A 24,789-nucleotide genomic window follows, 5' to 3' on the forward strand; every position below is an offset into this window, starting at 1 on the left:
AAGCCTTCCATCCTTCTGAGGTCGGTAAAATGAGGACCCAGTTTGTTGGGGCAATATGCTGACTCTGTAAACCGCTTAGAGAGAACTGTAAAGCACTATGAAGCGGTATACAAATCTAAGTGCGATTGCTATTGCTATTCAGTGAAAAGAGCATCTGGGTGAAAAGAACATCTATTCTAATACTGAAAGCAGAGTTCTTCAGATGTTTTGAATTTCAATCTATTGCTACAGACCATGCCGGCTTTGGTTGAAGACTAATGAAGTTGAGGACATTAGGCTATCTTCCCCTGTTCTAACTTTGCTTCATGGAAAAAAAAACCATTAAATCATGGTTAAAAGCAAATCATGTGAAGAAGACCATATGGGCAAAAAAGAAGTAGTTCCGTCTATGGCCCAGTTTGCACATGAGAAAGTGAATCTGCTGAGGTCAGATTAGTTGTACTTATCTTACAGTACAGTGCTTTCAATAGCATTTAAATCAGGGTTAAGTTTTAAGATAAACTTATATCCAACATTTAAGTATATCCTAACAGGCTATTTTCCACTGGCCTAATATTACACTAGATTCAGATCCTTTTACCCCAAAATGTGAGGATGTTTAGAAAGATACCAACATAAGTGGCATTTTACTCTTATTGCAGGATCATGATGATGTCAGATTAAACAATTATCTGCAATACGAGTCTAATAACCATAGCTTACCTTGCATGATTACTGTAAAAATGACTAAGAAAGATGTCAAAGTTATCATCTCCATCCAGTATGAAATATTTTTCTAATATAATAAATAGCTATGTATAAACGTATTTTTCTATACCTCAGCCACATGAAGAGGAGTAGAGTGGCAATTGTCAAGACGTACTCCATGGAAATATTTGGCAGTAATTTCAGTATATTTTTTCATGTGAGCCCATAGATATGGGCAGTCTTCTGGTTTATTCCCATAGCGCAGCTTGACACTATCACCCCAACAAATAAGTTCTCTTCTAAGGTAGACATTCGAGCCTATAGAAAGGAAAATCTAATTTGAAAATCCAATCCAATCAACAACCTAAGGACAAGATATTGCACACATTTTACTTGCCCATAAATAAAACCCTCAATTTATTTTATTAAGAATTATAAAAGAATTCAACTTGGTTAAAACGATATCATTCCTAAAAGTTTCACATGCTTATTTTAACCTAAAATCATCTGAACCTTGAGCCATTTTGATTGTGATTCTGTTTCTTCAATGGTTAGGTGGATTTGCAGATGTCCTATAAATCTATTTTAAAATTAAATATATACTGCCTTTTACTGCTATCAGAAATATTAACAGAAATATTTTCAAGAAAAGACCAACTCAACCCAAGAATTATTTGTAAGTGTACTCTGTTACTATGCTACTGAGACTAACTTATACTTTAAGTGGATTTTCTGTACTAAGCAAGAAGTTGGATCAAATGCTTACAAAGTCTTTTCTCTACTCTTTGAACCTATATTTTCATATCCAAATAGAGATATTTTTAAATGCCTCTTTTGGATTTTGCAATAGCACTAAATATGTAATTAGAATAACAAAAGTTAATATATGTATTTTACTTATGAAAATCTGGCAACGTGCTACTTCCTGTGGAGTTTCTTAAATTTTGATATCATGATATACAATATATATGGTATTTGTATTTATTTACCTGCAATGCATTGTCACCAAAACATCTCTGAAATATCAACCCAAATGTACAACAATCAACGTGAAGAATGAAACTGATCAATCTTTACCATAAATTACTATAAATTAAACCATGGATGAAGGCAGAGGTGGTATTCAGCAGGTTCTGACCAGTTCTGGAGAACCGGTAGCGGAAATTTTGAGTAGTTCGGAGAACTGGCAAATACCACCTCTGACTGGAGATTTTATAGTATCCTTTCCCTGCCACACCCACCAAGCCACGCCCACAGAACTGGTAGTAAATTTTTTTGAATTCCATCACTGGATGAAGGCTATTTTAAAAACTATGGTTTATTCAAGTACTTCAAGTTGTTCAATTAACAAAGGAAGGTCACAAACCTGGTTCAGCAAAATTTTTCAGAGGATCATCTCCCATCACCCAACCATTATAGGCCATAAAATAGCTTGCTTTGTTAGGCTGGTGCATCATAACTTCCTCCTCATCCAGGGTTAGTTCTTTAAATGGGTAAGTAAAGTACCTGCACATGCAATAATGAAGTGGATACTGATAAATGACTAATACATTTTTCAAGAGGAATAATTATATTCATAATATTGCAAGAATACAGAAATACTACTTTTTTCCCTAACCAACTTAGTAATGTTGGTTTTTTTCTCTCTTTTAGCTTATAATTATTTGTCTACAGCTGAGCTGATAGATATCTCACATACAACAGATCTAAATGGCTAGTCTATTATTCTACTTTAATTTTCAAAACTAGACACACAGTATTAACATGTTTTTGTTAATTAGTTGTCGAGTACGTGAGTTTAATTAGTTGTACAATTCTGTTCAATGAGTTAATTCCCCCTTGCATTTGAACATTTTTCTTTTCCCTGTAATAAACCTGAAATCATTACTAAATGCGCTTCAAGTAGGCCATCATCACAAGGAATGTTGAAATTCATATGAAAATATGAAATATTAATATTAAGAAATAATATTTCAGAAATAATATTATTTAACTTCAAATATTTAAAATGCACTATTGGATACTATCAATCCAGTTGAGATACCGTCTACTTTTACAGGTACAGTACGTCTTCAATATTTGCAAAATGTGAAACACATCTTCATCACTGACAACAAGAACTATATTCTAACTTCACTGGATATGTTTTATCAGAAGTTGGAAATTTTGGTTAATGAAGATGACCTAGAATATAAAACCAAGATTTACAGCTAAATTAAGATTATGGCTTGTTTTAAATCTGATAATCCTTGCTTAGAAGAAAGTATGGTTAATTGGAGAAATCTGGGCTTAACTGCTGGTTAAGGAGGAATGGATCTTCTCTGGGGCTGCCCCTACCCACTGGAACAGCATTTGTATGAAATCTGTGTGTTTTTTACAAGACCCTGGAGCAGAATGATTGTGATGGGCTTATGATATGGATTTGTACAGTAGTCCTCAATTTACAACCATTCATTTAGTGACTGAAGTTGCAACAGCACTGAAAAAAGTTATTTATGGCCATTTTTTACATTTACGATCATTGCAACCTCCCCATGGTCATGTGATCCAAATTCAGATGCTTGGCAACTGACTGCAGTGTCCCAGGGTCATGTGATCACCTTTTGCATCCTTCTGATAAGCAAATTCAACGGGGAAGCCAGATCCACTTAACAGCTGCGGTCCCAACTTAACAATTGCAGTGATTCACTTAACAATTGTAGCAAGAAAGGTCATAAAAAGAGGCAAAACTCACTTAACAGCTGACTTGCTTAGCAACAGAAATTTGGGGCTCAATTGTGGATGTAATTCAAGCATTACTTGAAACGTGTTGCATAATTGCTTGATTTTTTTTCTTTTAAATCTGTATTCATTACACTGGTACATGTAACCTAGAATTGCTATGGTGATTGAGCAATTTTATAAATGGGTTAAATTAATAAATGAATTGAATTGCATACATCTTTACAATTCAGATATATACCCTATGTCATGCCCCTGTTGGAATCTGATTCCGAGGGGGAGGTCGAACAGCAGACAGGAAGTGGGAGTGTGGCTCCGGTGGCTGTGGAGGAAACTGGGGAAGGGCACAGTCCAGCTGGGCATTCAGAGGAAGACCCAGGCCTACCCCCTCTTCATCCTAGGGCATGCAGGGAAGAACAGGTAAGGGAGCAACATGAGTTATGGGGGAGAAAAAGGCCCTGATTCCCTTCATTAGCTGCAGCTGGGAAAACAGGCTATAAAGGGTGTTTGCGCACAGCACCTTGCTGGAAGCAAAGCGTGCATTATTTTTGTTTGTCAAATCTTATCTGGGTTCTGGCGTCTGTGTGTTTTGTTATCTTTTGAAGTCTGCAATTCCTTATCCTGCCCTGTCTTGTTAATTGCTGCAGCTCGTGGTTTGTGTTGGTTTTTATTTATAATTTATATGAACTTTGGGGTTGGAATGAATTTCTTCCCTTTAAAAACTGTTCTTGGGAGAGTTTTTTCTCCAGCCGATGATAACTGGACATTGGGGGCCAAGTTGGAGGAATTAAAGGGACTTTACCTACTTTTGTGACTTTGTTGCTTTTGTGCCAAGCCCCGGTCATCACACTCTACGTAAAAAGAACTCCAATTTCTTTTATGTTTATACCATAATTATATTATCAAGCTTCCCTTTTAAGGGAGCACAAACAATTCTTATAAATTATCATATAGGAAAACATGCATCTAAAAATACTGTACATGTCATTTAAAATAGAGAAGGTACAATACCCTGTAACCAATGGATATTTTCTGGTTATAGCACCAAGTTTAGGACCATGATCAGCCAGTCGTTCGTAGCTCACTGTTGCCAAAGTACAGTTGATAGCCTGGAAGTCATTAAAAGGTTAATACAGTCAAGATTTAAGTGCTCATCATAATTATGGAATAAAGAGTATACAAGCTACAATGTGCACATGACCCATGATTGTTACAACCTGCTCCTGATGGTAATTTGTTTGTCGGAACTTTTCATCATTTAGCTCTTCAACTCTTTTGCGGAACCAATTGCAACATTCTTCTATTGCAGCTGGTCCATTGCTAAAAAACATGAATGAAAGCGACTACTTTTAGAACAAGTAAAAATGTGAGTTTAATGTATGTATAATCAGGAAGGAAACAGATATATTCTGATTTGACACAAAGTTTAACTTTCATATTAAGCATGTTTCTTAATGTAAGCTATGGTCTTAAAGGAGTTTGCAATATATTGGATTTTTTAAAAAACCTGTTTTTCCATTAAATATAGATACACCAAGGACAGGCCAGAAGACATGTGAATACTGAACAGCTCTAAAAAGTTTCTGAATAAGAAACTGAAGTTTAAGAAGAAAGCAACAGATCTCATCTCTGGCCATGAACTATCAAGCAAACTATAATAGAAATGATACATTTCTGAGGTTTCTCCTCATCTGTAATGATTTTTAATGACAATGATTTGATCATCAAATAACAAAATTAATTTTGTCTTTAGAAAATACATACCTGTGTGGTATGAAGGTATTCAGTGCTACATTCATATCTACAGTGCAGCCAAGTCTTCTAAATTCAGGATCTTGAATGATTGCAAGATGTTGGTTGGGATCAGTTTTAATCTTTGAGCTACCTGTTGCAGGGAATCTGTGATCAGTTTCAAGGCATTTATTGTTATTTATGGCAACAGTTCTTAGTTTACTGAAAGCTCAAATGCAATTGGATATAGATACAACACAGAAGTTTAAGTACGTTTAAGTTGCATAGGTGCATTGTTCCTGACATTCTGTAAGAATTACAATAATCACACGGAAAGACTAGTTTCTAAGTTTTAAAATGTGCACAATTGGACACTTTTTCAGAATATTTGCTAGATCAGGGTGTACGAATTGAGATTCAAATGAATCTCTCCCACAATAGACAAGACAAAAACATGTGATTTAATTCCCCCTCTCCAGGATAGAGGGATTGAGGGACAAAATGTGTGACATGTGCATTCTAGATACCTATTTCATCTTTTAAAACATCCAAAATAATCTATGAGTTCATCTGCCTTTGGAATATAGCAAAGTCTGGCTATTAAGCCAAAAGATGGGCCCTCCTGTACCAGCTGAACATAGATGTATTCTGGTGTCTATTTAAACTGAGTTGTCTCTTGAACTTTGAGCTTAACAGAAATGGAGTAAAAAATGTCCACACAAAATCCATCTCCTTTTAAGTTCTCAAGAAAACATTCCTAAATCCATTCACAATCTTAGGGATACACTTCTGCTTATTTTGCCATATGTCTTTCTTGATTGAGACATAGAGACATTTGGAGCCACTTACAATTTTTGCATAGCTCAAGCATCGGGTAATAATGAACATGGGTAATATTACAGAAAAGGCTGGGTTTGTTAGACCTAATGTGTAAGTCAAATCTACAGTTCTTACATCTTTTAAAAATTATTTTACTGATTCCTTAAAATTTCATTTTTATCTTATTCTAACTCACTTGTCTTAATATTTTCTATTCTTAATATTATTTTTAGTTAAAATTCTTTGTGTGTATCCCTTTTGTTTATTTTAATTCAACCTGCCTGATTTATAGGTCTGTAATTATATTTTCACTATTTGCTTTGTGCTGATTAATGACTGTAAATAAAGCTTGATAACACTAATAAAGTCTTCCTCCTAAGTTCAGGATTCCTCTAAACCAGGGATGGGCAAACTACAGCCCGCGGCCACATCCGGCCCGTTGGTCTGTCCAATCCGGCCCACCCCTGAAAAAAATCGCTGGGCGTGGCGTATTGCCCTGCGCCGTGTGGCCCCCAAAGCTGCAAAACAATGCGGAGCGCTCTGGGGGTAGGAAAGAAAAGAAGAACTTTGCAAAGGCCTCGGCTGGGAGTTCGAAATCACCTTCAAGTGCGACCTCTCCGAAGGTGAGTCCCTGCGGATCTCCCCTTTTTTTCTGGGGCTTCAGGCTTAAACTTTGCAAAGGCAAAGTTTGCAGGTGGAAGCGTCTTCCGGCCGAGGAGCGGGAAAGGTTCCGCCCGGCGGGCGGGCGGGCTGCTTGGAGCGGGCTGCTTGGAGCCACCTAAAGCTAGGCCGCTGCTGGTGGAGCCTTGCCCTGCCTTGGTGCCCCGTTCCCGGCTCGGCGGTCCTGCTCGGGCGGCACTTTAAAGCCTGCTCCCAGCACCCGAGCAACTTCCCAGCAACTTGCGGCTTCCTTTTTCCTCGCAGGCGCTCGCGCCTGGCCCCGAGCCGCGCGGCAGAGGGAAGCCCGGCGGGCAGGCGGGCTGCTTGGAGGAGGCGACCTGGCAGTGCTCCGGCAGCAGCAACAGGTAGTTCCGCCCGGCTCCGCTCAGGTGTCCGGCTGGGGCTGTCAGGAGTTGCTACCACCGGCGCAGCTCCACGCGGCTCCAGTCCCGCGTTGCCTTGGGAAGGAAAAGGCAAAACCAGGAGCCGCTGAGCCTGAGCCTCCGGTGCCGCTGCTGCCGTTGCAAAGCACTGCTGCGGCTCTTCCTTTTGCCTTTCCCTTCCCGAGGCAACGCGGGACTGGAGCTCGCGTGGAGCCGCGCTGGCGGTAGCAACTCCTGACTCAGGGGGCCTCCAAGGGAGGGGAAGGAGGAGAAGGGGGGAAGGGTGGGGGGCAATTCCCAAAAAATCTTGTGCTGACCCGGCCCGTCTGTCAAATTTTAAAAGTCAATGCGGCCCCCAAGCCAAAAAGTTTGCCCACCCCTGCTCTAAACCCAACACAAATTGAAAAACTTAAATGTAGTTTCAAATACGTTTATTGTAGGATTTCTGTAGCATGAGTTAAAAAAGTAAAAGTGATACAGTGGAACCTCCGGTCATGACCGTAATTTGTTCCATAACTTCAGTCACAGTCCAATTTGGTCGTGACCGAAGTGAGATTGAGATTGTACATGCGCCTACCAAAAAACATGGTGTGGAAGATGAAATCAGCGCAGAAAGGGAATCGGCCGTGGCCATATTTGTTCGTCACCCAATTTTTGAATTGTGACCCGATTAAAAAATGTGGATTTTTTTGGTCAGAACCCAATTTGGTCGTGGTCAGAAGCATCTGTGACCAGGGTTTCCACTGTATCTGGTTCTAATTTGTTATTGTAATTCATCATTTATTTCGCATTTAAGCTTATTTTTTTTCTGCATAAAATCACAAAAAATCATAGGCAGGGGATTTTCCATTCATAATACAGCAACTTTAGTGTTCTTGTGATTCCTTGTAGTATTAACCAAATAAAAATTATATGGATTTTACGGTTTTCCAACAGATAGTCAGGATGAAAGTTCCATGGGTTTTCAAATATTTCTGTTAACATTTTCATTGTTAACTACAATAATAATATCTGATGAGGGATAAGTGATTTCTGAAATCAAAATAACCTTTTTTCCATGTACCCAGAAAAATTATCAAGCATTTCCCTTGACTGCAAAAATATTTTTTCATATCAACCATTGTTTTTTTGATGTTTACACTATCAAGAATCTGAGTTATTTTGTTTACCTTTAGTTAAAAGAGTTTTAAATTGCTGCACTGCTTTGTTAACATCAACTTGGAAGAATTCCCATAATTTTATCTTGGGGAAAATATCCTCCCAAAAGATTTTACGGATACACTGGAAAAATAAGAAGCATATCAAGTCAGTAAATAAACAAAATTTAGCATTTTTCAAACACTATTCCCTATAAATATATTTGTTTCAAGATTGTTTGGAAATATAATTCCTTTATGATATGATTCTGTAAACCTTTTAGAAAAAAACAAAGAACTAAAAAGTATTTTTGATTATTTTTAAAACAAATTATGTCAACAGAATTACAGTGGAAATGTCACTGTATATGATGCCTTATGTTGCCATCTACAAAGTAACAATAAATAATTCATGGCAAGCAGATTGTAATGAAACAAAATATTTGTTTTCAGAAAACATGCTGGAAATGTAATTTTAAAAGCACAGAGAGCTATTTAAAAGCAGAGAACTATTTAAATAAAAAATAGATTAAATATAATATATATAATATATATTTAATATACTATACTATAAAGTACATTTCTAGCATGACAATATATTAAAAATATTCCAGAAGAAACAACTTGAAAAATGAAAAAGGAGACAAGGCTAGAAGCAAAATTAATAATTCCAGAACAGGGCTACAATAAAGTAGGCACAATAATCGCTTTCATTTAGTGATGGCATGCATTACCAATAATTTTTGTATTTTCTTACATTCAAATGTTGGTCATTTTCAATAAGTGGTGGCAGTCCTTTGTCACTGTATTTGCCTCCAGCCACTTTACAGGTGAAATGCCAAAGAGCTCGATCCAAAAGCCAGGCTGGTTTCAAGTGAGGGGAGTTTTTAAGGTTGTATGCACACTCAGGATGCTGAGTCAGCCATTCACTGTTTGCAGCTTAGAAAAACAAAAAACACACAATTAGTAGCATACCTTGCTGGAAGATTTTAGGCATTTCACCAAGGTGACCATATTGTTTTGAAAAAAAGAGTTAAAGGACAAAGCTGAATAAGGAGGAAATCTGAAAGAGATTCATAATGTTAAAAAATATATATTTATTTTTATAACTTTGTTTTACAAAGGAAAATTCAAGAGCAAAACCAAGATAAACTTTACAACAACCAATATTCTAATAAAAAAAAATCTAAAATCAAATTTATTTTAAAAAGGCCGTTCAATCTCCGTATCTTTTTACAGGAATGTAAAAAGGTTGTACATTTAAGTGGTACTATTTGCATGGTAAAAGTTAAATGGCCAAAGTAAGGGCAAAGTGAGTTTTTGAAAAATAAATAAATTTATTTAGCTTTCTGAAATAAAGAACTGTTCTATAGGTTTTAAGTTAACTACAAGTAGTCCTCAACTTATGGTCACAATTGGGACCAATATTTCCACTGTTTAAGGAAGACAGTTGTTAAATGAGTTCTGTCCGATTTTATATCTTTTTTTTGCGAGGGTAATTAAGTGAATTATATGGTTGTTAAGCAAATCTGGCTTTCCTCACTGACTTTGCTTGTCTGAAGCCAGCTGGGAAGGCAAACACATGAACCCAGGACACTGCAACCATCATAAATGCACACCAGTTGCCAAGCACCCAAACTTGGATCACATGATTGTGGGGATGTGGGGATGGTCATAAGTACAAGGAATGATTTTAAGTCACTTTTTTCAGTATCATCAGATCGTCAAACAGTTTCTAAACAAATGGTTGTAAAGTATCTAAAGGAAATCATGATTTAACTACAGTTTAAAACTATTTTCAAATGCCTAAGGTCAAATATTGATTGGATTTTGTTCATCCAAAATTAACCTGGGGCCACTTTAAAAGACAACATTTAAATATATGTAAGATTACATAACTTTTGATAAACAGTGTCCTTGTTCTTCAAACCAGGAAGTAGAGTCAGTGCTGAAAGGAACAAATTCTAATGATATTCATATAAATAAATTCATATGCCTACATATATATTAAAGCCAACAGGACTCCGACACATGAAAATGATTTACATGATGGCAGCCCTTTTGCAAACCTGCAAGAAACAAGGATAATAAATATAATGAAAATAAGCATACCAGTGTGATTGTAGACTACATCTGTAATGCAAAGCATATTCCATTCATTTTTCATTTTTTCCACTAGTTTTCCCATTTCATTCCAAGAACATTTTTTGCTGGAAGATGAAAAGTCAGGATTAACTTCCAGCTGATCAGCCAATGAGTAACATGATCTAGACAGACCAAGTTTCTGCACTGGAGTTAAATGAATCATGTTATAACCTGTAAAATAATAATAACAAAATATATAAACAGATGCTTTCCACTCTCAAGTGGATAAGAGGACAGACATCACAAACTAGGTAGTATTTATGATCTGAAGCTATAATGCCAAAAATATATATATGGTTAAATCAGGTAGGCCTGAGGATACTCCATTCTGAGATCAAAAGATTGATTGGAATTTTTAGTGTATGTCAATCCCATTTAGGGAGACCAGAACTGTGATTTCCACAGAAAGGTTAGCACTAGTTTTATTTAGAGTGACTGTAAAAATAGAATCTTGCAAGTCTGATTGTGCTGGATTTCCTCTCATTCATATGTGAATTATTGAAATGTCTATCTGACCAGCTTCCACATACTTTCTGCTTGCTTGGGATTTAAGACATGTTTTCCCTGATCCTTTGGTAACAGATCTGTCTCTACCTCTGTTAAAGTCATCTTCCTCATTGTCTACAGTGCATTACTAGAATAAAGATGATAAATACACAGCCCAAAAGGTAGAAATGTACAAATGACTGTTTAAAGTAGTATACACTTTATACCTCAAGTAAAAATTTGGCTTGGGGTAAATAAGGTTATTACCAGATTCTTTTGCAACCTTAAGACGATCTTCCCATCCATCAAATGGTCCCAGACACTTGGCTAGGAATGTCTGGAGTGTAACACAATCCAAGGGCAAGACATGATTGTCAGCACCAACACGTAAAATAGGATCCACAACTAGATAACCTCCACCTCCTTTCTGATTCCTGGAATAAAAGACACATGCATTGATTTTATATCAATACAAAGAAATTGGACATTATCTTCACTCAGTAAGACAATCAATACTTAGCTAGAATTTGTCTAGCCTTGTATTTGAAAATGCAATTCAATTTTATTTTCTAGCTCACAGATCCCAAAATAAATGATTCAAGAAAACATAATCACTTGGAATAATGCAAAAATAAAATCAGACACAAAACAACTTAGATTCAATAATATTTTCACTTCGATCATGTGGTCTCAGCAAATGTAAAATACCAATTATGTTATTGCCCTTTATAAAATATTGTTAACCCTTTCAACCTAGAACAGGGATCTCCAACTTGGCAACTTTAAGACTTGTGGACTTCAACTCCCAGAATTCCTAGCTGAGGAATTCTGGGAGTTGAAGTCCACAAGTCTTAAAGTTGCCAAGGTTGGAGACCCCGATTTAGAAGATTTTCCTTTAAAAGAAAGGTGTAAGACTGTAATCTTATATAGATTATATAGAGTAGCAACCCGCTATGCATGTAAAAAGACCTGCAATATTTTAAAGGCTGAGAGCTACACTTTGTCTCTTGAGTAGTGTGTTAGGAGCCAAAGTTCTCAAGTAATAGAAGAGACTAAGAACAAGACTATTACATACTTTTAAATTAGTTGATATTTTTTCCACACTAAAAGCTATTCCTGTATAACTTTTGAAGATCTCTGAAGCCCTGGGGCTTAGACTTCATTCCTCTGATATGCAGAATTGCACTGCTAAAAAGCTGAAGTCAATACTGAACTATGAGAAACGCAGGTTAGCAATAGGACCATTTTTTTTTGCCAAAAAAAAAAAAAAAAAGCATAGGGATTTACTTTAAGGCCACAAGCAGATTTATCCTTGGCTTTTCTGATACTGTAAGAATCTTTACCTTCTTGACTTGTGGTTCGGGTTTAGCACTTTGAACTCTCTAACCTGATTTATATATTTCTAGGACCACAAAGTAATATATCTGGGAAGAAGCTCCACTGACTTACAGTGATTTGTTTTCAAGTAGACAAATTATGGGTTGCTATTACCCCCATTTATTACCATAACCCAGTATTACTCAGCAGGCAATACTGGGTTATATATCATTAACATTATTTTTATTGAAAGGTTACAGCAACAGAAGTTTTTGAGTCTGAATAAACATCTGTCCTGGACCTTTAGAATCCCAGAAATCAGGGACACCATCTGAGACATATGCCATTCCCCTATTGTTTCTGCAAGGTGTCTGACCATTGCCTAAGTCTACTGGTGCTCCTTCTTCCATCTCTCAAGGACATTCTCACATACTATGATTCACTCTCATGAAATAAAATGAGTACACAGGTTCATCAATACCTAATATGTGAAGTAATACCTGTATATAGCAAAGCAAATACATGTAGCAACCTCATGGATCTCTCTTCACGTATCTCTTCAGGTGAACCTGACATAGCTGAAGATTCTCAGACACAGGAAGATGCCTTTAGTATATGGCCTGTTCCACAGTTACCCAAAAAGCATATCAAGAAAACTTTAATGCCCCTGTCCCCAGAGAGAAGCCAACTGCTTATGATATCTTTTCCACAAATGTTTAGCTTTTGCTTACTCATGATTGAAGTAGTATTGGTATGATCCAGAAATCTGGAGTTCTAATTTACAATATTTGTCAGAATCATCTTCTTTTCCTGTTGGGTTGTGCCAAGTTAAGCATCTGAACTTGTGGCGATCAAACAATTCTCCAGCAGCTGGGTAGTTTGTATACACTGTAACATGCTTGCCTTGCAAAGTAGGGCCCAAGCGGAATTGCAGCTCATAACCTGAAGAAAGGAAGACAGACATTTATTAGAAAAACCTTGTCTTGAATCACAAGGCTGGGCCAATCTGGGTTCAGTGCCACATTTGTGTCCCCACAATGCTGTGCAAATTGCCAGGGGCTCTGTAATTTGAAACAGAACTTTTACAGGTGAAACTCGAAAAATTAGAATGTCGTGCAAAAAGTTCATTTATTTCAGAAATGCAACTTAAAAGGTGAAGCTAATATATGAGATAGACTCATTACATGCAAAGCAAGATAGTTCAAGCTGTGATTTGGCATAATTGTGATGACAACTCATGAAAACCCCAAATCCACAATCTCAGAAAATTAGAATATTGCATGCAATCAATAAAACAAGGATTGTACATAGAACAATATCGGATCTCTGAAAAGTATAAGCATGCATATGTACTCAGTACTTGGTTTGGGCCCCTTTTGCAGCAATTACTGCCTCAATGCGGCGTGGCGTGGAAGCTATCAGCCTGTGGCACTGCTGAGGTGTTATGGAAGACCAGGATGCTTCAATAGCAGCCTTCAGCTCTTCTGCATTGTTCGGTCTCATGTCTCTCATCTTTCTCTTGGCAATGCCCCATAGATTCTCTATGGGGTTCAGGTCAGGCGAGTTTGCTGGCCAATCAAGCACAGTAATCCCACAGTCATTGAACCAGGTTTTGGTGCTTTTGGCAGTGTGGGCAGGTGCCAAGTCCTGCTGGAAAATGAAGTCAGCATCCCCATAAAGCTTGTCTGCAGAAGGAAGCATGAAGTGCTCCAAAATCTCCTGGTAGATGGCTGTGTTGACCCTGGACTTAGTGAAGGACCAGCACCAACAGATGACACGGCTCCCCAAATCAACACAGACTGTGGAAACTTCACACTGGACTTCAAGCATCTTGCAGTGTGTGCCTCTCCATTCTTCCTCCAGACTCTGGGTCCTTGGTTTCCAAATGAGATGCAAAAGTTGCTCTCATCAGAAAAGAGGAATTTGGACCACTGAGCAAGAGACCAGTTCTGTTGTTCTTTAGCCCAGGTAAGACACTTCTGACGTTGTTTGTTGTTCAGGAGCGGCTTGACAAGAGGAATGCGACATTTGAAGCCCATGTCCAGGATCCGTCTGTGTGTGGTGGCTCTTGATACACTGACTCCAGCCTCAGTCCACTCCTTGTGAAAGTCCCCAACACTTTTGAATGGCCTTTTCCTGACAATCCTCTCCAGGCTGCGGTCATCCCTGCTGCTTGTGCACCTTTTTCTTGCACACTTCTCCCTTCCCCATAACTTTCTATTAATGTGCTTTGATAAAGCACTTTGGGAACATCCAACTTATTTTGCAATTACCTTTTGAGGCTTTCCCTCCTTCTGGAGGGTGTCAATGATGGTTTTCTGCACAACTGTCAGGTCAGCAGTCTTTCCCATGATTGTGATTCCTACTGAACCAGACTGAGAGACCATTTAAAGGCTCAGGAACCCTTTGCAGGTGTTATGGCCTAATTAGCTGATTAGAGTGGGACACTTTGAGCCTAGAATATTGAACCTTTTCACAATATTCTAATTTTCTGAGATTGTGGATTTGGGGTTTTCATGAGCTGTAAGCCATAAATATCTCAATTATGCCAAATCACGGCTTGAACTATCTTGCTTTGCATGTAATGAGTCTATCTCATATATTAGTTTCACCTTTTAAGTTGCATTTCTGAAATAAATGAACTTTTGCACGATATTCTAATTTTTCGAGTTTCACCTACTGTAGCTCAGCACCTACTCCAAGTAAGCACCTGTGGTCCCTCCGATTTCTTCCCCCTGCATCCCCACCTCAGCCAAAGTAGCACGATCCCATTCTTGTCTAGCAATCTGAGGGGCATCTACCCTTCTCTATACAAACAATGAAACCTTGCCCTTGCCTCCCACCCCAGGAAAGGTGACAGTAACAGACAGGCTACTTGTAAGAGGAACCTATTTTTCATCTCTCTCCATTAGCCAATTAGACGCCCTTCCTCATTTTTCCCAATCCCAGAAAACTGTGTTGAGGGCCTTTTTCAAATGCCTACTAGCCAACTATTAAAACAAATACATTTAAAAGTTCAAAACATATTTTATAATCAATACATCCCAATCAAGACTGGTACAAAAAGGAAGAATTTGTAACTACAATATTTTAATACCATAAAAAAACAGGAAGAAAAAAAAGTAATTTTAAGTCTCATCCTAAAGAAGTCTGTTTTCATAAGTCTTACCTTTGATCATTATGCTTTTGCTAAATTTTGACTGGTCTGTATTTATGGCATCGGCTAAGCAGACTGGACTACAAAGATACTTGCATAATAACTTATTTCCCAGAAAGTGTGTCGACTTAAAAACTGCATTATTCAAATCAGCTACATAACCTTTGTAACTTCCTTCTGTCAGGAAGCAATAATTTTATGCATGTGACAATAATAATGTCATTCAGGATCACAGAATAGGAGATTCCTAATTTTTGAAACAAAATGCATTGGTTTTGAGTATTCAGATCTTGCTGATTTCAGGAAAAATTCACAAATAGGTTTAAGTTTTATAATTTATTATGTTTACATCACTAGAAGTTACCTCAGGATCATTACTCTCAGAGTTACAGAAAATAAAGTCATTAATTTCATTTAAAATGTTGCAAATAAAAGCATAAATAGTTTAAAGCTTGTTTTTTTAGACAGTAATACTGACATATAATTTTAGCAATTCTCTTGCCCACGAATAAAAGAAATATTAATACTTTATTTCAGATGTGACGAGTTGATAAAATACTATAGATACACAGGAGCCATTTTCCTGCAAATAGCTCCTGTATGTACTTCAAATAACATGTAAAGCAATCCAACTATGTGAGTGAAGTTTAGCTTCATGGGCTGCACTGTGAAATCAGTACCTCTCTTTTGGAGAGCTGCCAACTTGGCTCAAGTAGAGTTAGGAAAACATTTAAAAGGGCTCCATATTGAGGAATAGGGTTTAAGGATAGATTAGATATCATGGCTTTTTGCTGTAGCATCACATCCAAAGTTGCCTTTTTTATTCTTTGCATTTTTTTTGATAAAACTAATTTTATCTGTAATGAACTTTAATAAACTCTGAAATACCAGGCATCAGTTCTTCTTCCTCTTGCTATAGAAAGGTCTGTTTGAAATTAACTCCTTATAGTAAAAATTATATAATCCAAATATTTTCCCCAAATGATTTGTAGGTAATATATAAAGGAACAGAATGTTCTTCCTGCTGTAAAAGATGGCCCATCAATCTTAAAACCATTTACTTGGAAGGAAGCTCTTAGATTGATTCGTACTTTAGCTTAAGTATCTGCAAATGTATGAGAGATTTATTAATGAAGTCTAATCACTCAGCAAAATGACTCCACAAATAAGTGGAAGCTTTAGAGAACAGAAGTTTTCTATCAGTGAATTTACTTGCAATACCATATCTACTACCTTCAATATGGCAAATAGTACTTAGTTTATTATATGATCATTGTTTGAAAAGGGAACGTATCCCACTGAATTCACCTAGTCTTATTTTCCAGTATGCATGTTTCCATGCATTATGCAGCTGGCCAAAATCTCCTCTCTTAAAATAGTTCCACCAGTTATGTCTCAACAAATGGTGGCACCACTTTCTGTTTCTTGAAATCCTTCCTCAAAAGGCATCTTCTTCTTCATAAGACTGTATACCTCTTACAATGAGATGCATACAATTTCTTTTCCCAGCCCCACCAACTATTAAAACGCAGTCTTTTACAGTGTTTGTGCTGGGATCCCTCTAAAGCTTCACGTGCAGAGAATATAAATCGACTGACATATGCCAACCATTTGCATTTCCTTATTGCAAAAAGGGACAACAAGGATCCCAGTAGACTTGCTCAACAAAAAGAAAAGATGCAGACAGCTGCGTAGGGATACTAACCTTGTTCCAGCCGGAACAGGGTTTTGTCCAGCTTCTCCATGTCGTTGAGAAGAAGCACCCGGGTGTGCTTACCATGGCTCATCTTCACTACCTAGACTTTTCCACTCTTGTTGGCAGCCGCAGAAAGTAACTTCAGAAAGACTGAAGTGATCCCTAATAGGGAGAAGAACCAGATACACAAACCAAAGGTTAAATACAGAGAGAGTTGGGTTGTTGTTTCCCCTCCCCCCCTCTTTTCTCCAGGCTGAGATGGGTTCGAGTCACGGGTCACCTTGAAAACCCACTGTGACAGACGCACACTTACATTTCGTCCTCACTCAGTCCACATAAAACAACTTGTCAAGAGCTCAAGGATGGAGGAGGACACGCTTAGGGGCGCTCAAACTTTCTCCTCCCAGCAACTGTATTGTCGCGGTTGCAGGCAAGACCCCCTAACTCGGCGGGTCTGCAGCCGGAGCCCTGGGAGAGGGCGCTCTCCCTTTGGGACCGGTCCGGAGGGGCTGGCACCTGTCACTCTCCGTCTGAACAATGCGACCTGTCCTGGCGCCAGGGTGCAACCCAGTCCCCCTCCCCTCTCGCCCCCATTATCCCCGACCGCTGTTGTCTATAAATATAGGGCGAAGCCTGGCCGCCCTTGGTTCACTCACCCCGGGACTCCCTCAGTGGGCAAAGGCGGCTCGGGTGTTGTTGGCACAACCAGCGGAGCTGGGCCTGGGCGGGAGGGCTCCAAACAGAGAGAGAGAAAGAGAAGGAAAGGACAGAACTATAGAAGGGAAGGGGTTCAAAACTGCGGAGGGAGGAACTGGATTGGGCAACCCGAGAGCCCCGCCTGACGCCTGAAGGGCTTTGCAGGAAGAAACGCGGCTCGAGGCGCAAGGACGGTCCTGGCTGTGGGGCGCAGGCCCGGTAAAAGCCTCTCTTGGGTTCCCTCCTCCTCTTTCCACAGCCTGCGCGACGCTGCAGCCGTAGACCGAGAGCTGCTGCCGCCGCTGCAGAGCTGAGGTGGGGGGGGGGGAGAGCGAAAACAGAGGCAGGGCGCCAAGCTTTGGTTAAGTCGGGCAAAGCAGCTCTTGCTGGGAAGTCGTTGCACAATATGAATGAGAAGAGTCGTTTGCTTTCGCTCCGGAATGCAACACTTGAACGCTTGCAAGCGGCATTTCAGCAAAAGCACGCCTCCTTCCAGGACACTTAGACACGTGTATTCTCGAACGCAATCAGTGTCAGAGTCGCAAGCCCGAGGAGACAGCTGATTTATAATCCCCCTCCCCCATGTCGATAGATAGTGAGTCCTCGGCTGGAATGCCGGGAGTTGTAGTTCGTAAACATTGAGAGGACTACAGGTTGCCCAGCTGAAATGACGATAGTGACTTAAATGCTTGTGCTAAGCCATCGCGTTAAACGTTTTGTCCTATGAAACCTAGCCTTTGTGGCTTAATCGTGTTAACATTGCATGAGCCCGGCCAGTTGGAGTTTATTCGGTAAACCTTGGTGGTAGAGTGGTAACAAAACCAGGGCATTCAGTTTTCTTGATACACCTGTCCCTCCAGCAGCAAATAATACTATAAAACTGGTGCTTTAAAAAAAGGAATTTGGGTACATGGTTGTCAGAGGATATTTCTTGGCTAAGTTTGGTTAACGTTTGTTCTTGAAAAGTTATGGTATTCAGATGCACATAACTTTAATGTGAACAAGATGTGTTCTGATTGGTCATATATTAGGGATTTTAAAATGTGTGCAACAATGTAAGGGTGAACTTCTTCCCAAGAACGCTTGATTTATTTATTTAGATCATGGTCTCAAAAGTTGACATGAAATTAAGACACACTAAATGTTAGTAATCTAACAAATGCACCTCAGAAATAGAGGCTTGATTAGCATGCATGACAAAAGCATCCATCCCTCTCCTAGGAAATATTAAAAAGGCAGAATATTTTCCCTAAAAAGAGTATAGTAGAAACTCAGAGAGGCAGAAACTCAGCCCCCACCACCTTTGCTAATTAAGGTCTAGGCCAGCGTATTCTTCATAATAAAGGCCTCCACCCATCTCACCATCTGGCCTGGTAAGATTGTATCAGCCAACACTCAGGTGAAGCTATGTGGTCCAGACAAAGCCTACAAAGTTAGTTAAGACCCCCGCCCCTGGGAGTCTGACATTTCTTACACAGGAACAGGAAACACTAAGGTGGGGCCCAACAGAGGTTATAAAAAAACTAAGGGTCTCTCAGCATCTCAGCCCTTTTTCCTTCTTTCTTTAACCAGGGCATGTGATCCTGTCCACTATTAAACCATCTTTCCAAACAGCCTCCATGTTTCCAATGTCTTTTTCCCCACTTGGAACTGAACCCAGAAGGATAATTCTTCCAACATGGCTAAGTATTGATCAAAAATAGCACCTTAAAGTAATTGCAATGCAGTTCCCCTAAATAAGAATCACAGTTTCCAATGAGGGCTAGTTTCTCATCTGCTCACAAGGAGAGAAATTAGCTCTGAGCTTCAGACCTGATTTAAAACCTTGTTTCTCAAATATGGAAACTTTAGGATGTGTGGACTTTAATTCCCAGAATTCCCCAGCCAGTATATAGGAGAATATAGAAGAAAACTCATCTAAATGCACACATAGGCATTTCTAATATGTACTAAACACTACAGCTCCCAAGATCCATCACATTTTATAGTCCTGATACACTGCGGATGGAAACAACCATTTGGGGACAATCTTCCCAAATGGGAACGTTGCCTAAATACAAAGACACAATCAAATTATTTTTAATGTGAAAAACAGAAGTGCTGTGTTAATTTACAAACGACCATTCTAAAAATCTTGGAACACCATTAAATACAGAATGCAAAATAAAATGTTAACCAGAACACAGCCAATTTTCCATCACTAGATATTTGTCTTTTGATTGGGTTTCTGTTTTTTTTTTGTTTGTTCTTTTTTACCAGCTGGTTCTATGGCCTGGAAAGGTTTGAAAACCCTAGGGCAAATACAGGGATAGAATTGAAGGTACAGTATTTATTCAGAATAGTCATCCAGCAAATTTAAAGCACTTATGAGAATTAGATGTTTACTTAACTGAAATGAATGGACTGGGGGACACCTAACCCCCCCCCCCTATTTTTACCATGTTAATTTAAAATTGCTGCAGTAGTTACTGTCTCATGGACACGGGCTTTGCACTTTGCTTAATTTCTGAGTTTTGTATCTTTGCTTCCTAATATTTTTGCCACCACTGTAAGACAAACAGGCCAGTAGCTTACAGAAATATATATAACTATGGGCCTCAGAAAAGGTCAGGCCTGCAGCAGTTGAAGGTCAGGCTATTTTCAATGATCACAACTGTAAAAAAAACACACTCACACAGATTCTCAGATTACAGGAATGAGCTGGATTTTCAGGAATGTCATATGGTGGTATGAAGATGACAGCAAATCCAGAACACTAAAAGTAAGATAACATTTTAATTGGCCCTGCATGTTGCATGTTAATTGGCCCTGCATCAAACAAAATTCCTCTAATACAAAGTGAGTATCTTTATAAGACAAGACCAATTTACTCCTAAAGAAAATGTGGTTCTCAAGAGTTTTCAGATTTAAACTGAAATGCTGAGAACCAGGAATTTTGAACTACCCTGATGCAATTTTACTTCTGCACAATTATAAGAATTATAATAAATAATGTCTTATTAGAGTATCATCCCCCCCAGTTGATTAAAATTATTGAATTTTAGCTAAAATAACAGAATGGTTGGAAAGTGAGGACCGGCCAAGAAAAAATAGTATTTAGCTCATTCTTTCTCTGAATATAATTCATAGGCTGATCTTTGCAGCAAAGAACTGTAAACTATGAACTGTGTATCATAGTTTATAATGCTGTACAAAATATTTTGAATGTGCATGGTTTTGAAATATTAATCCCTGGTTTGGAATGGGAAATTTTCTGTCTCAAGCTTGAAACATTTCCTAAACGGCAAAGGTGGCTCAGATTCAAAATGCTTTGTATAGCCCTGAACCTCAACTTTTCATGCTTGTTGAGTCACAATTTCTATAATACACACACACACACACACACACATCAAGGTTCATGCTAGTTGAAAAAATGCTGGAAGGCACCAATTGCAGTTGTTGAAGGCTAAATCTAGATTTAAGAATCAAACAAAAAAATATAAAGAAAATAAAGCTTTGACTATGTCTCATTAATCTATTAGTACACATCTGTCCTTATAGTGTCTTTGTTTTATTTCATAGCTGGCTAGTTCAGTTCTCATTCCAAATGCTGAGAATCCCTTGGCAGGATCCCCTTTGTGAGTCCCTTTTGAACTTGTCTTTTCTATGGACTCAATCCCTAGCATTGACCAGAAAGAAACGATAGATAAGTGACACAGTCAAATGTCCCGCTGCTTGCCAGCTCCTGCCTTCTGGGCCATGGGACAGCAGCCGCAAGGACAACTGTAACTTGGCTCTTCAAGAGACTTCAACCTTGGCAAGGATTCAATATACTTGTCAAGTACAGTCTTAAGAGCTTTTCTCCATGGTTAAATTGCTTTCCATCTGACCCTAAACCTGTGCAAATATATACCAGCCTAAAATGTCCTGTTATTGCTTCAAAACCATATCCTGCCTCCAACTTGCTGATGAATAGCAGTAACTCCAAGTGTGCAGGCCTTATGAAGAAACTGCATTTTTGAAACACAGATTTAGTACTCTTCCAAAGTTACACACATGTGTAAGCCTGTTTGATACAGGTAGTCCTCAACGTATAACCATTTGTTTAATTACTGTTCGAAGTTACAACGGCACTGAAAAAAGTGACTTATGATCATTTTTCACACGACCGTTGCTGTATGCCGGTGGTCATGTGATCAAAATTCAGACACTTGGTAACATACTCATATTTTTGACAGTGTCAGTTCCCCAGGTCACGTGATCACCTTTTGCGACCTTCTGACAAGCAAAGTCCATGGAAAAGCCAAATTCACAGTGTTACTAAGTTCACAATTGTAGTGATTCCCTTAACAACAGCAAGAAAGGTTGTAAAATGGGGCAAAACTCACTTAACAACTGAAACTTGGACTCAGTTGTGGTCATAAGTGGAGGACTACCTGTAGTCAGTCTAGGAAATCGCACTTAGGAATATTGCAGCATCTCCATAGTCATATGATAAAAAATCAGTTGCCTGATCAGTGGCATGTATTTAGAATGATTATAGCACCTCGACCGCCATTTGCAATTTCCCAACAGGCTTCTTATAATCAGTCATTGGGGGAAGTTGGATTGCCTTAATGGCTTAATGACTTAGCAGCTGCAGTGATTTGCTCAACAAATGTAGCAAAAAATGATAAAACAAACTTAAAAAATTCCTTGCTTAACAACAGAAATTCTTGTCCAATCACAGTCATAAGTTGAGTAATTCCTGTATGGTCCTTGTCTTTGTGCAGGCAAGGAAGTGTGGTTTGGCCATTTAAGCCAGCCTTTGCCTATAGAAAGCAGAACGGAATAAATGCAGGCAGGTCTAGCCATTTTTCAGAACCCGCTAGTCAATATCCAGCCACATTTATCAGCTATAAAGTTGGATTAGGAGTTTGTGCATATTGAAAAAAAATAGAGCTATGTAATTGATGGGGAGCATGATCTGGGAGCTGACATGGTATGTTTTGAAAAGAAGGCCTTAAAAACTTGGCTATATACCTTAACTTAGGGCTCAGAATATGTTAAGGCCCTGTTTCTTGGCTTTATGGTTAGTGGATTATCTAGGCTGTTTGTATTTATTTTCTGGATGTTTTATTGTTTTTAATTGTTTATTCTTTTTAATTGTTGTAACTGTTCTATACTTTTAGAATTGTAAGCCACTCAGAGTCACTTGGTTGAGTTGGGCAGCTATAGAAATTGATTGAATGAATGAACGAGCGAACGAACGAACGAACAAATGATAGATGTAAGTATTGCCATTTTTCAAATGAGCACTTTGGGGATGGGCTGGTTCCCCAAATACGTAGCCATGATTAGCCATCCCCCAGAATGGGCATCAGCAACCCGCAGCTCTGGAGCCGCATGCGACTCTTTGGGCCCTCTGCTGTGGCTCCCTGTTGAATGATCCTACCACTGGCTGGCCCCGCCCCTCGCCCTCCCAGTCACTCCTCGCCTGGCCTGATAAGGTAAAACACAAAAATCAGAAATGAGAGGGAGGGAGGGAGGGAGGGAGGGAGGGAGAGAGAGAGAGAGAGAGAGAGAGAGAGAGAGAGAGAGAGAGAAACCCATTTCCCACAGAAAACACCGGGAGCCACAAAAGGTGTGGCGGGGTGGTGGTGATCATGTGACTGGCTGGGAGTGATGTTGAGTTGGCCACACCCACCCAGGTTTTGTGGCTCCCGGTGTTTTCCTTTCTGTGGAAACGGGTCCAAATGGCTCTTTGTTGAAGGTTGCAGACTCCTGCCCCAGAACATACCAACCAATAACTCTGCCCAACAATTGATGAGCCAGATTCTTCTATTGCCCAAAGCAGAATGGGCCTGAAGAACAGTGAAGAGGGAAAGGAGAGTATCTGGCTCAGCCTTAGAATTAAGGTACAGACAGTATACCTGGATGGTCCCTATCCTCTACCTTTGCCAACAATCAAATGGTCTTGAAACATGTCAGTTTATAGCCACATGAAAACCAACTCTGTTCATGCTGGTAAGGAGAAAACACAATATAAATTCTGATATAATTAAGAACAATGAAGAAAAGATTGCTGGAACATGTTTGTCCCGTGGTTGGATGGAAATTATAATGGCATTGAAAAAAATGACTTATGACTGTTCTCATACTTATGACTATCACACCATCCCCATAGTCACAGCATCAAAATTCAGGTGCTTGGCAACTGGTATGTATTTCCAACAGTTGCAGTGTGCTGGAGTCATGTGATTTGCCATTTGCAAACTTCCTGGCGAGCTTCCAACAAGCAAAATCAGTGAGGGAATTTCCCCCCCCCCCACCCAGTTTTAGGCAAATATGAATTAGTATGTGAATTTTTTTTAAATGATAGAATTATAACTTTGAAGTAGAATTCATGGCATGTAAAATCTGTATCACTGTTGCATTGTACCAGGCGTCCCCAAACTTGGCAACTTTAAGATTTGTGGACTTCAACTCCCAGAATTCTCCAGCCAGCATAGCTGAGTTGAAGTCCACAAGTCTTAAAGTTGCCAAGTTTGAAGACCTTTGCTTTATACAATCCTTCCTCTAACAATAGGACTTGCAAGAAAACCAAGTAATAAGCAGAAAAGACTGACACAAGTTCTTCAGAATGATCACATTCCAAACAACTAACTCGGGGTACCATTTTAGTATTTTAATATTAATGCATATATCTAAATAGTGTGTCAGTTATTTTTCTACATCCTCTTGACATTGTGCAATAAAATACCACTTCTATTTACAGCTGGGTGTTTTTTATAATTTTGCAGAAGAAAATGCAGTTGGTCAGATTGTTGGTCCATTGTTTGCATATCTCTCTGGAAGACTGAGCTGTTTCAAAACCCATTGGGATTGCATAACTTGCTAATGAATGGGTGGTTAAATTGTTGTTCAGTGCATTATGCAAACTCATTCTGCATGTTTAATTCCTGATTTAGTGTGTTGATCTGCTAACAATGGGATGGATATGAATTGTCTTAAAAAGCCACCTTACTTCTGCCACAAGAAATATCCCAAGAGAGGGAGGTAACTTATCTGCATATAAATGACAACAATTTCAGTGGAAAAGTAACAGCTCTCACCATGGTAAGATAATCTGTGTGTTTACCCAGTCTGTTATGGTGATGTTAAATACAGACAACTTTGAAAAGCTGTCAGTTTTAG

The 24,789-nt window shown here is 38.9% G+C and overlaps 1 protein-coding gene and 1 long non-coding RNA gene across 5 annotated transcripts in view; one reads left to right on the plus strand and one right to left on the minus strand.

Moving 5' to 3' along the window:
• AGL (amylo-alpha-1,6-glucosidase and 4-alpha-glucanotransferase) overlaps nt 1-18,175 on the minus strand; it is a 66,738-nt gene extending 48,563 nt beyond the window's left edge. For 2 of the 3 annotated variants that reach the window (XM_026674092.2, XM_026674094.2), the window contains exons 1-12: nt 17,595-18,175; nt 16,948-17,100; nt 12,817-13,027; nt 11,036-11,202; nt 10,250-10,453; nt 8,895-9,076; nt 8,171-8,282; nt 5,173-5,293; nt 4,626-4,728; nt 4,420-4,517; nt 2,054-2,193; nt 818-1,005 (exon numbers count right to left, since the gene is read on the minus strand). In XM_026674092.2, the coding sequence (XP_026529877.2) occupies nt 818-1,005; nt 2,054-2,193; nt 4,420-4,517; nt 4,626-4,728; nt 5,173-5,293; nt 8,171-8,282; nt 8,895-9,076; nt 10,250-10,453; nt 11,036-11,202; nt 12,817-13,027; nt 16,948-17,029 (1,608 nt within the window). In that variant the 5' untranslated portion in view covers nt 17,030-17,100; nt 17,595-18,175. Of the gene's footprint in view, nt 1-817; nt 1,006-2,053; nt 2,194-4,410; nt 4,518-4,625; nt 4,729-5,172; nt 5,294-8,170; nt 8,283-8,894; nt 9,077-10,249; nt 10,454-11,035; nt 11,203-12,816; nt 13,028-16,947; nt 17,101-17,594 lie in introns of all 3 variants that reach the window. The other variant, XM_087960612.1, reaches the window with a different exon arrangement.
• LOC148131267 (uncharacterized) lies at nt 17,776-24,533 on the plus strand. Of its 2 annotated transcripts, none has more exons than XR_015748648.1 (3): nt 17,776-17,853; nt 22,785-22,882; nt 24,396-24,533. It is a non-coding gene; the product is annotated as an uncharacterized LOC148131267 (long non-coding RNA). The 2 variants fall into 2 exon arrangements; XR_015748647.1 differs by having other exon boundaries at nt 17,824-17,949.
• The last annotated feature ends 256 nt before the right edge of the window (nt 24,534-24,789 follow it).

The sequence above is a fragment of the Notechis scutatus genome, chromosome 3, assembly GCF_049901735.1.
Source record: "Notechis scutatus isolate UNSWTSFEM ecotype Mainland chromosome 3, rNotScu1.2, whole genome shotgun sequence".
Taxonomy (NCBI): Eukaryota; Metazoa; Chordata; class Lepidosauria; order Squamata; family Elapidae; genus Notechis; species Notechis scutatus.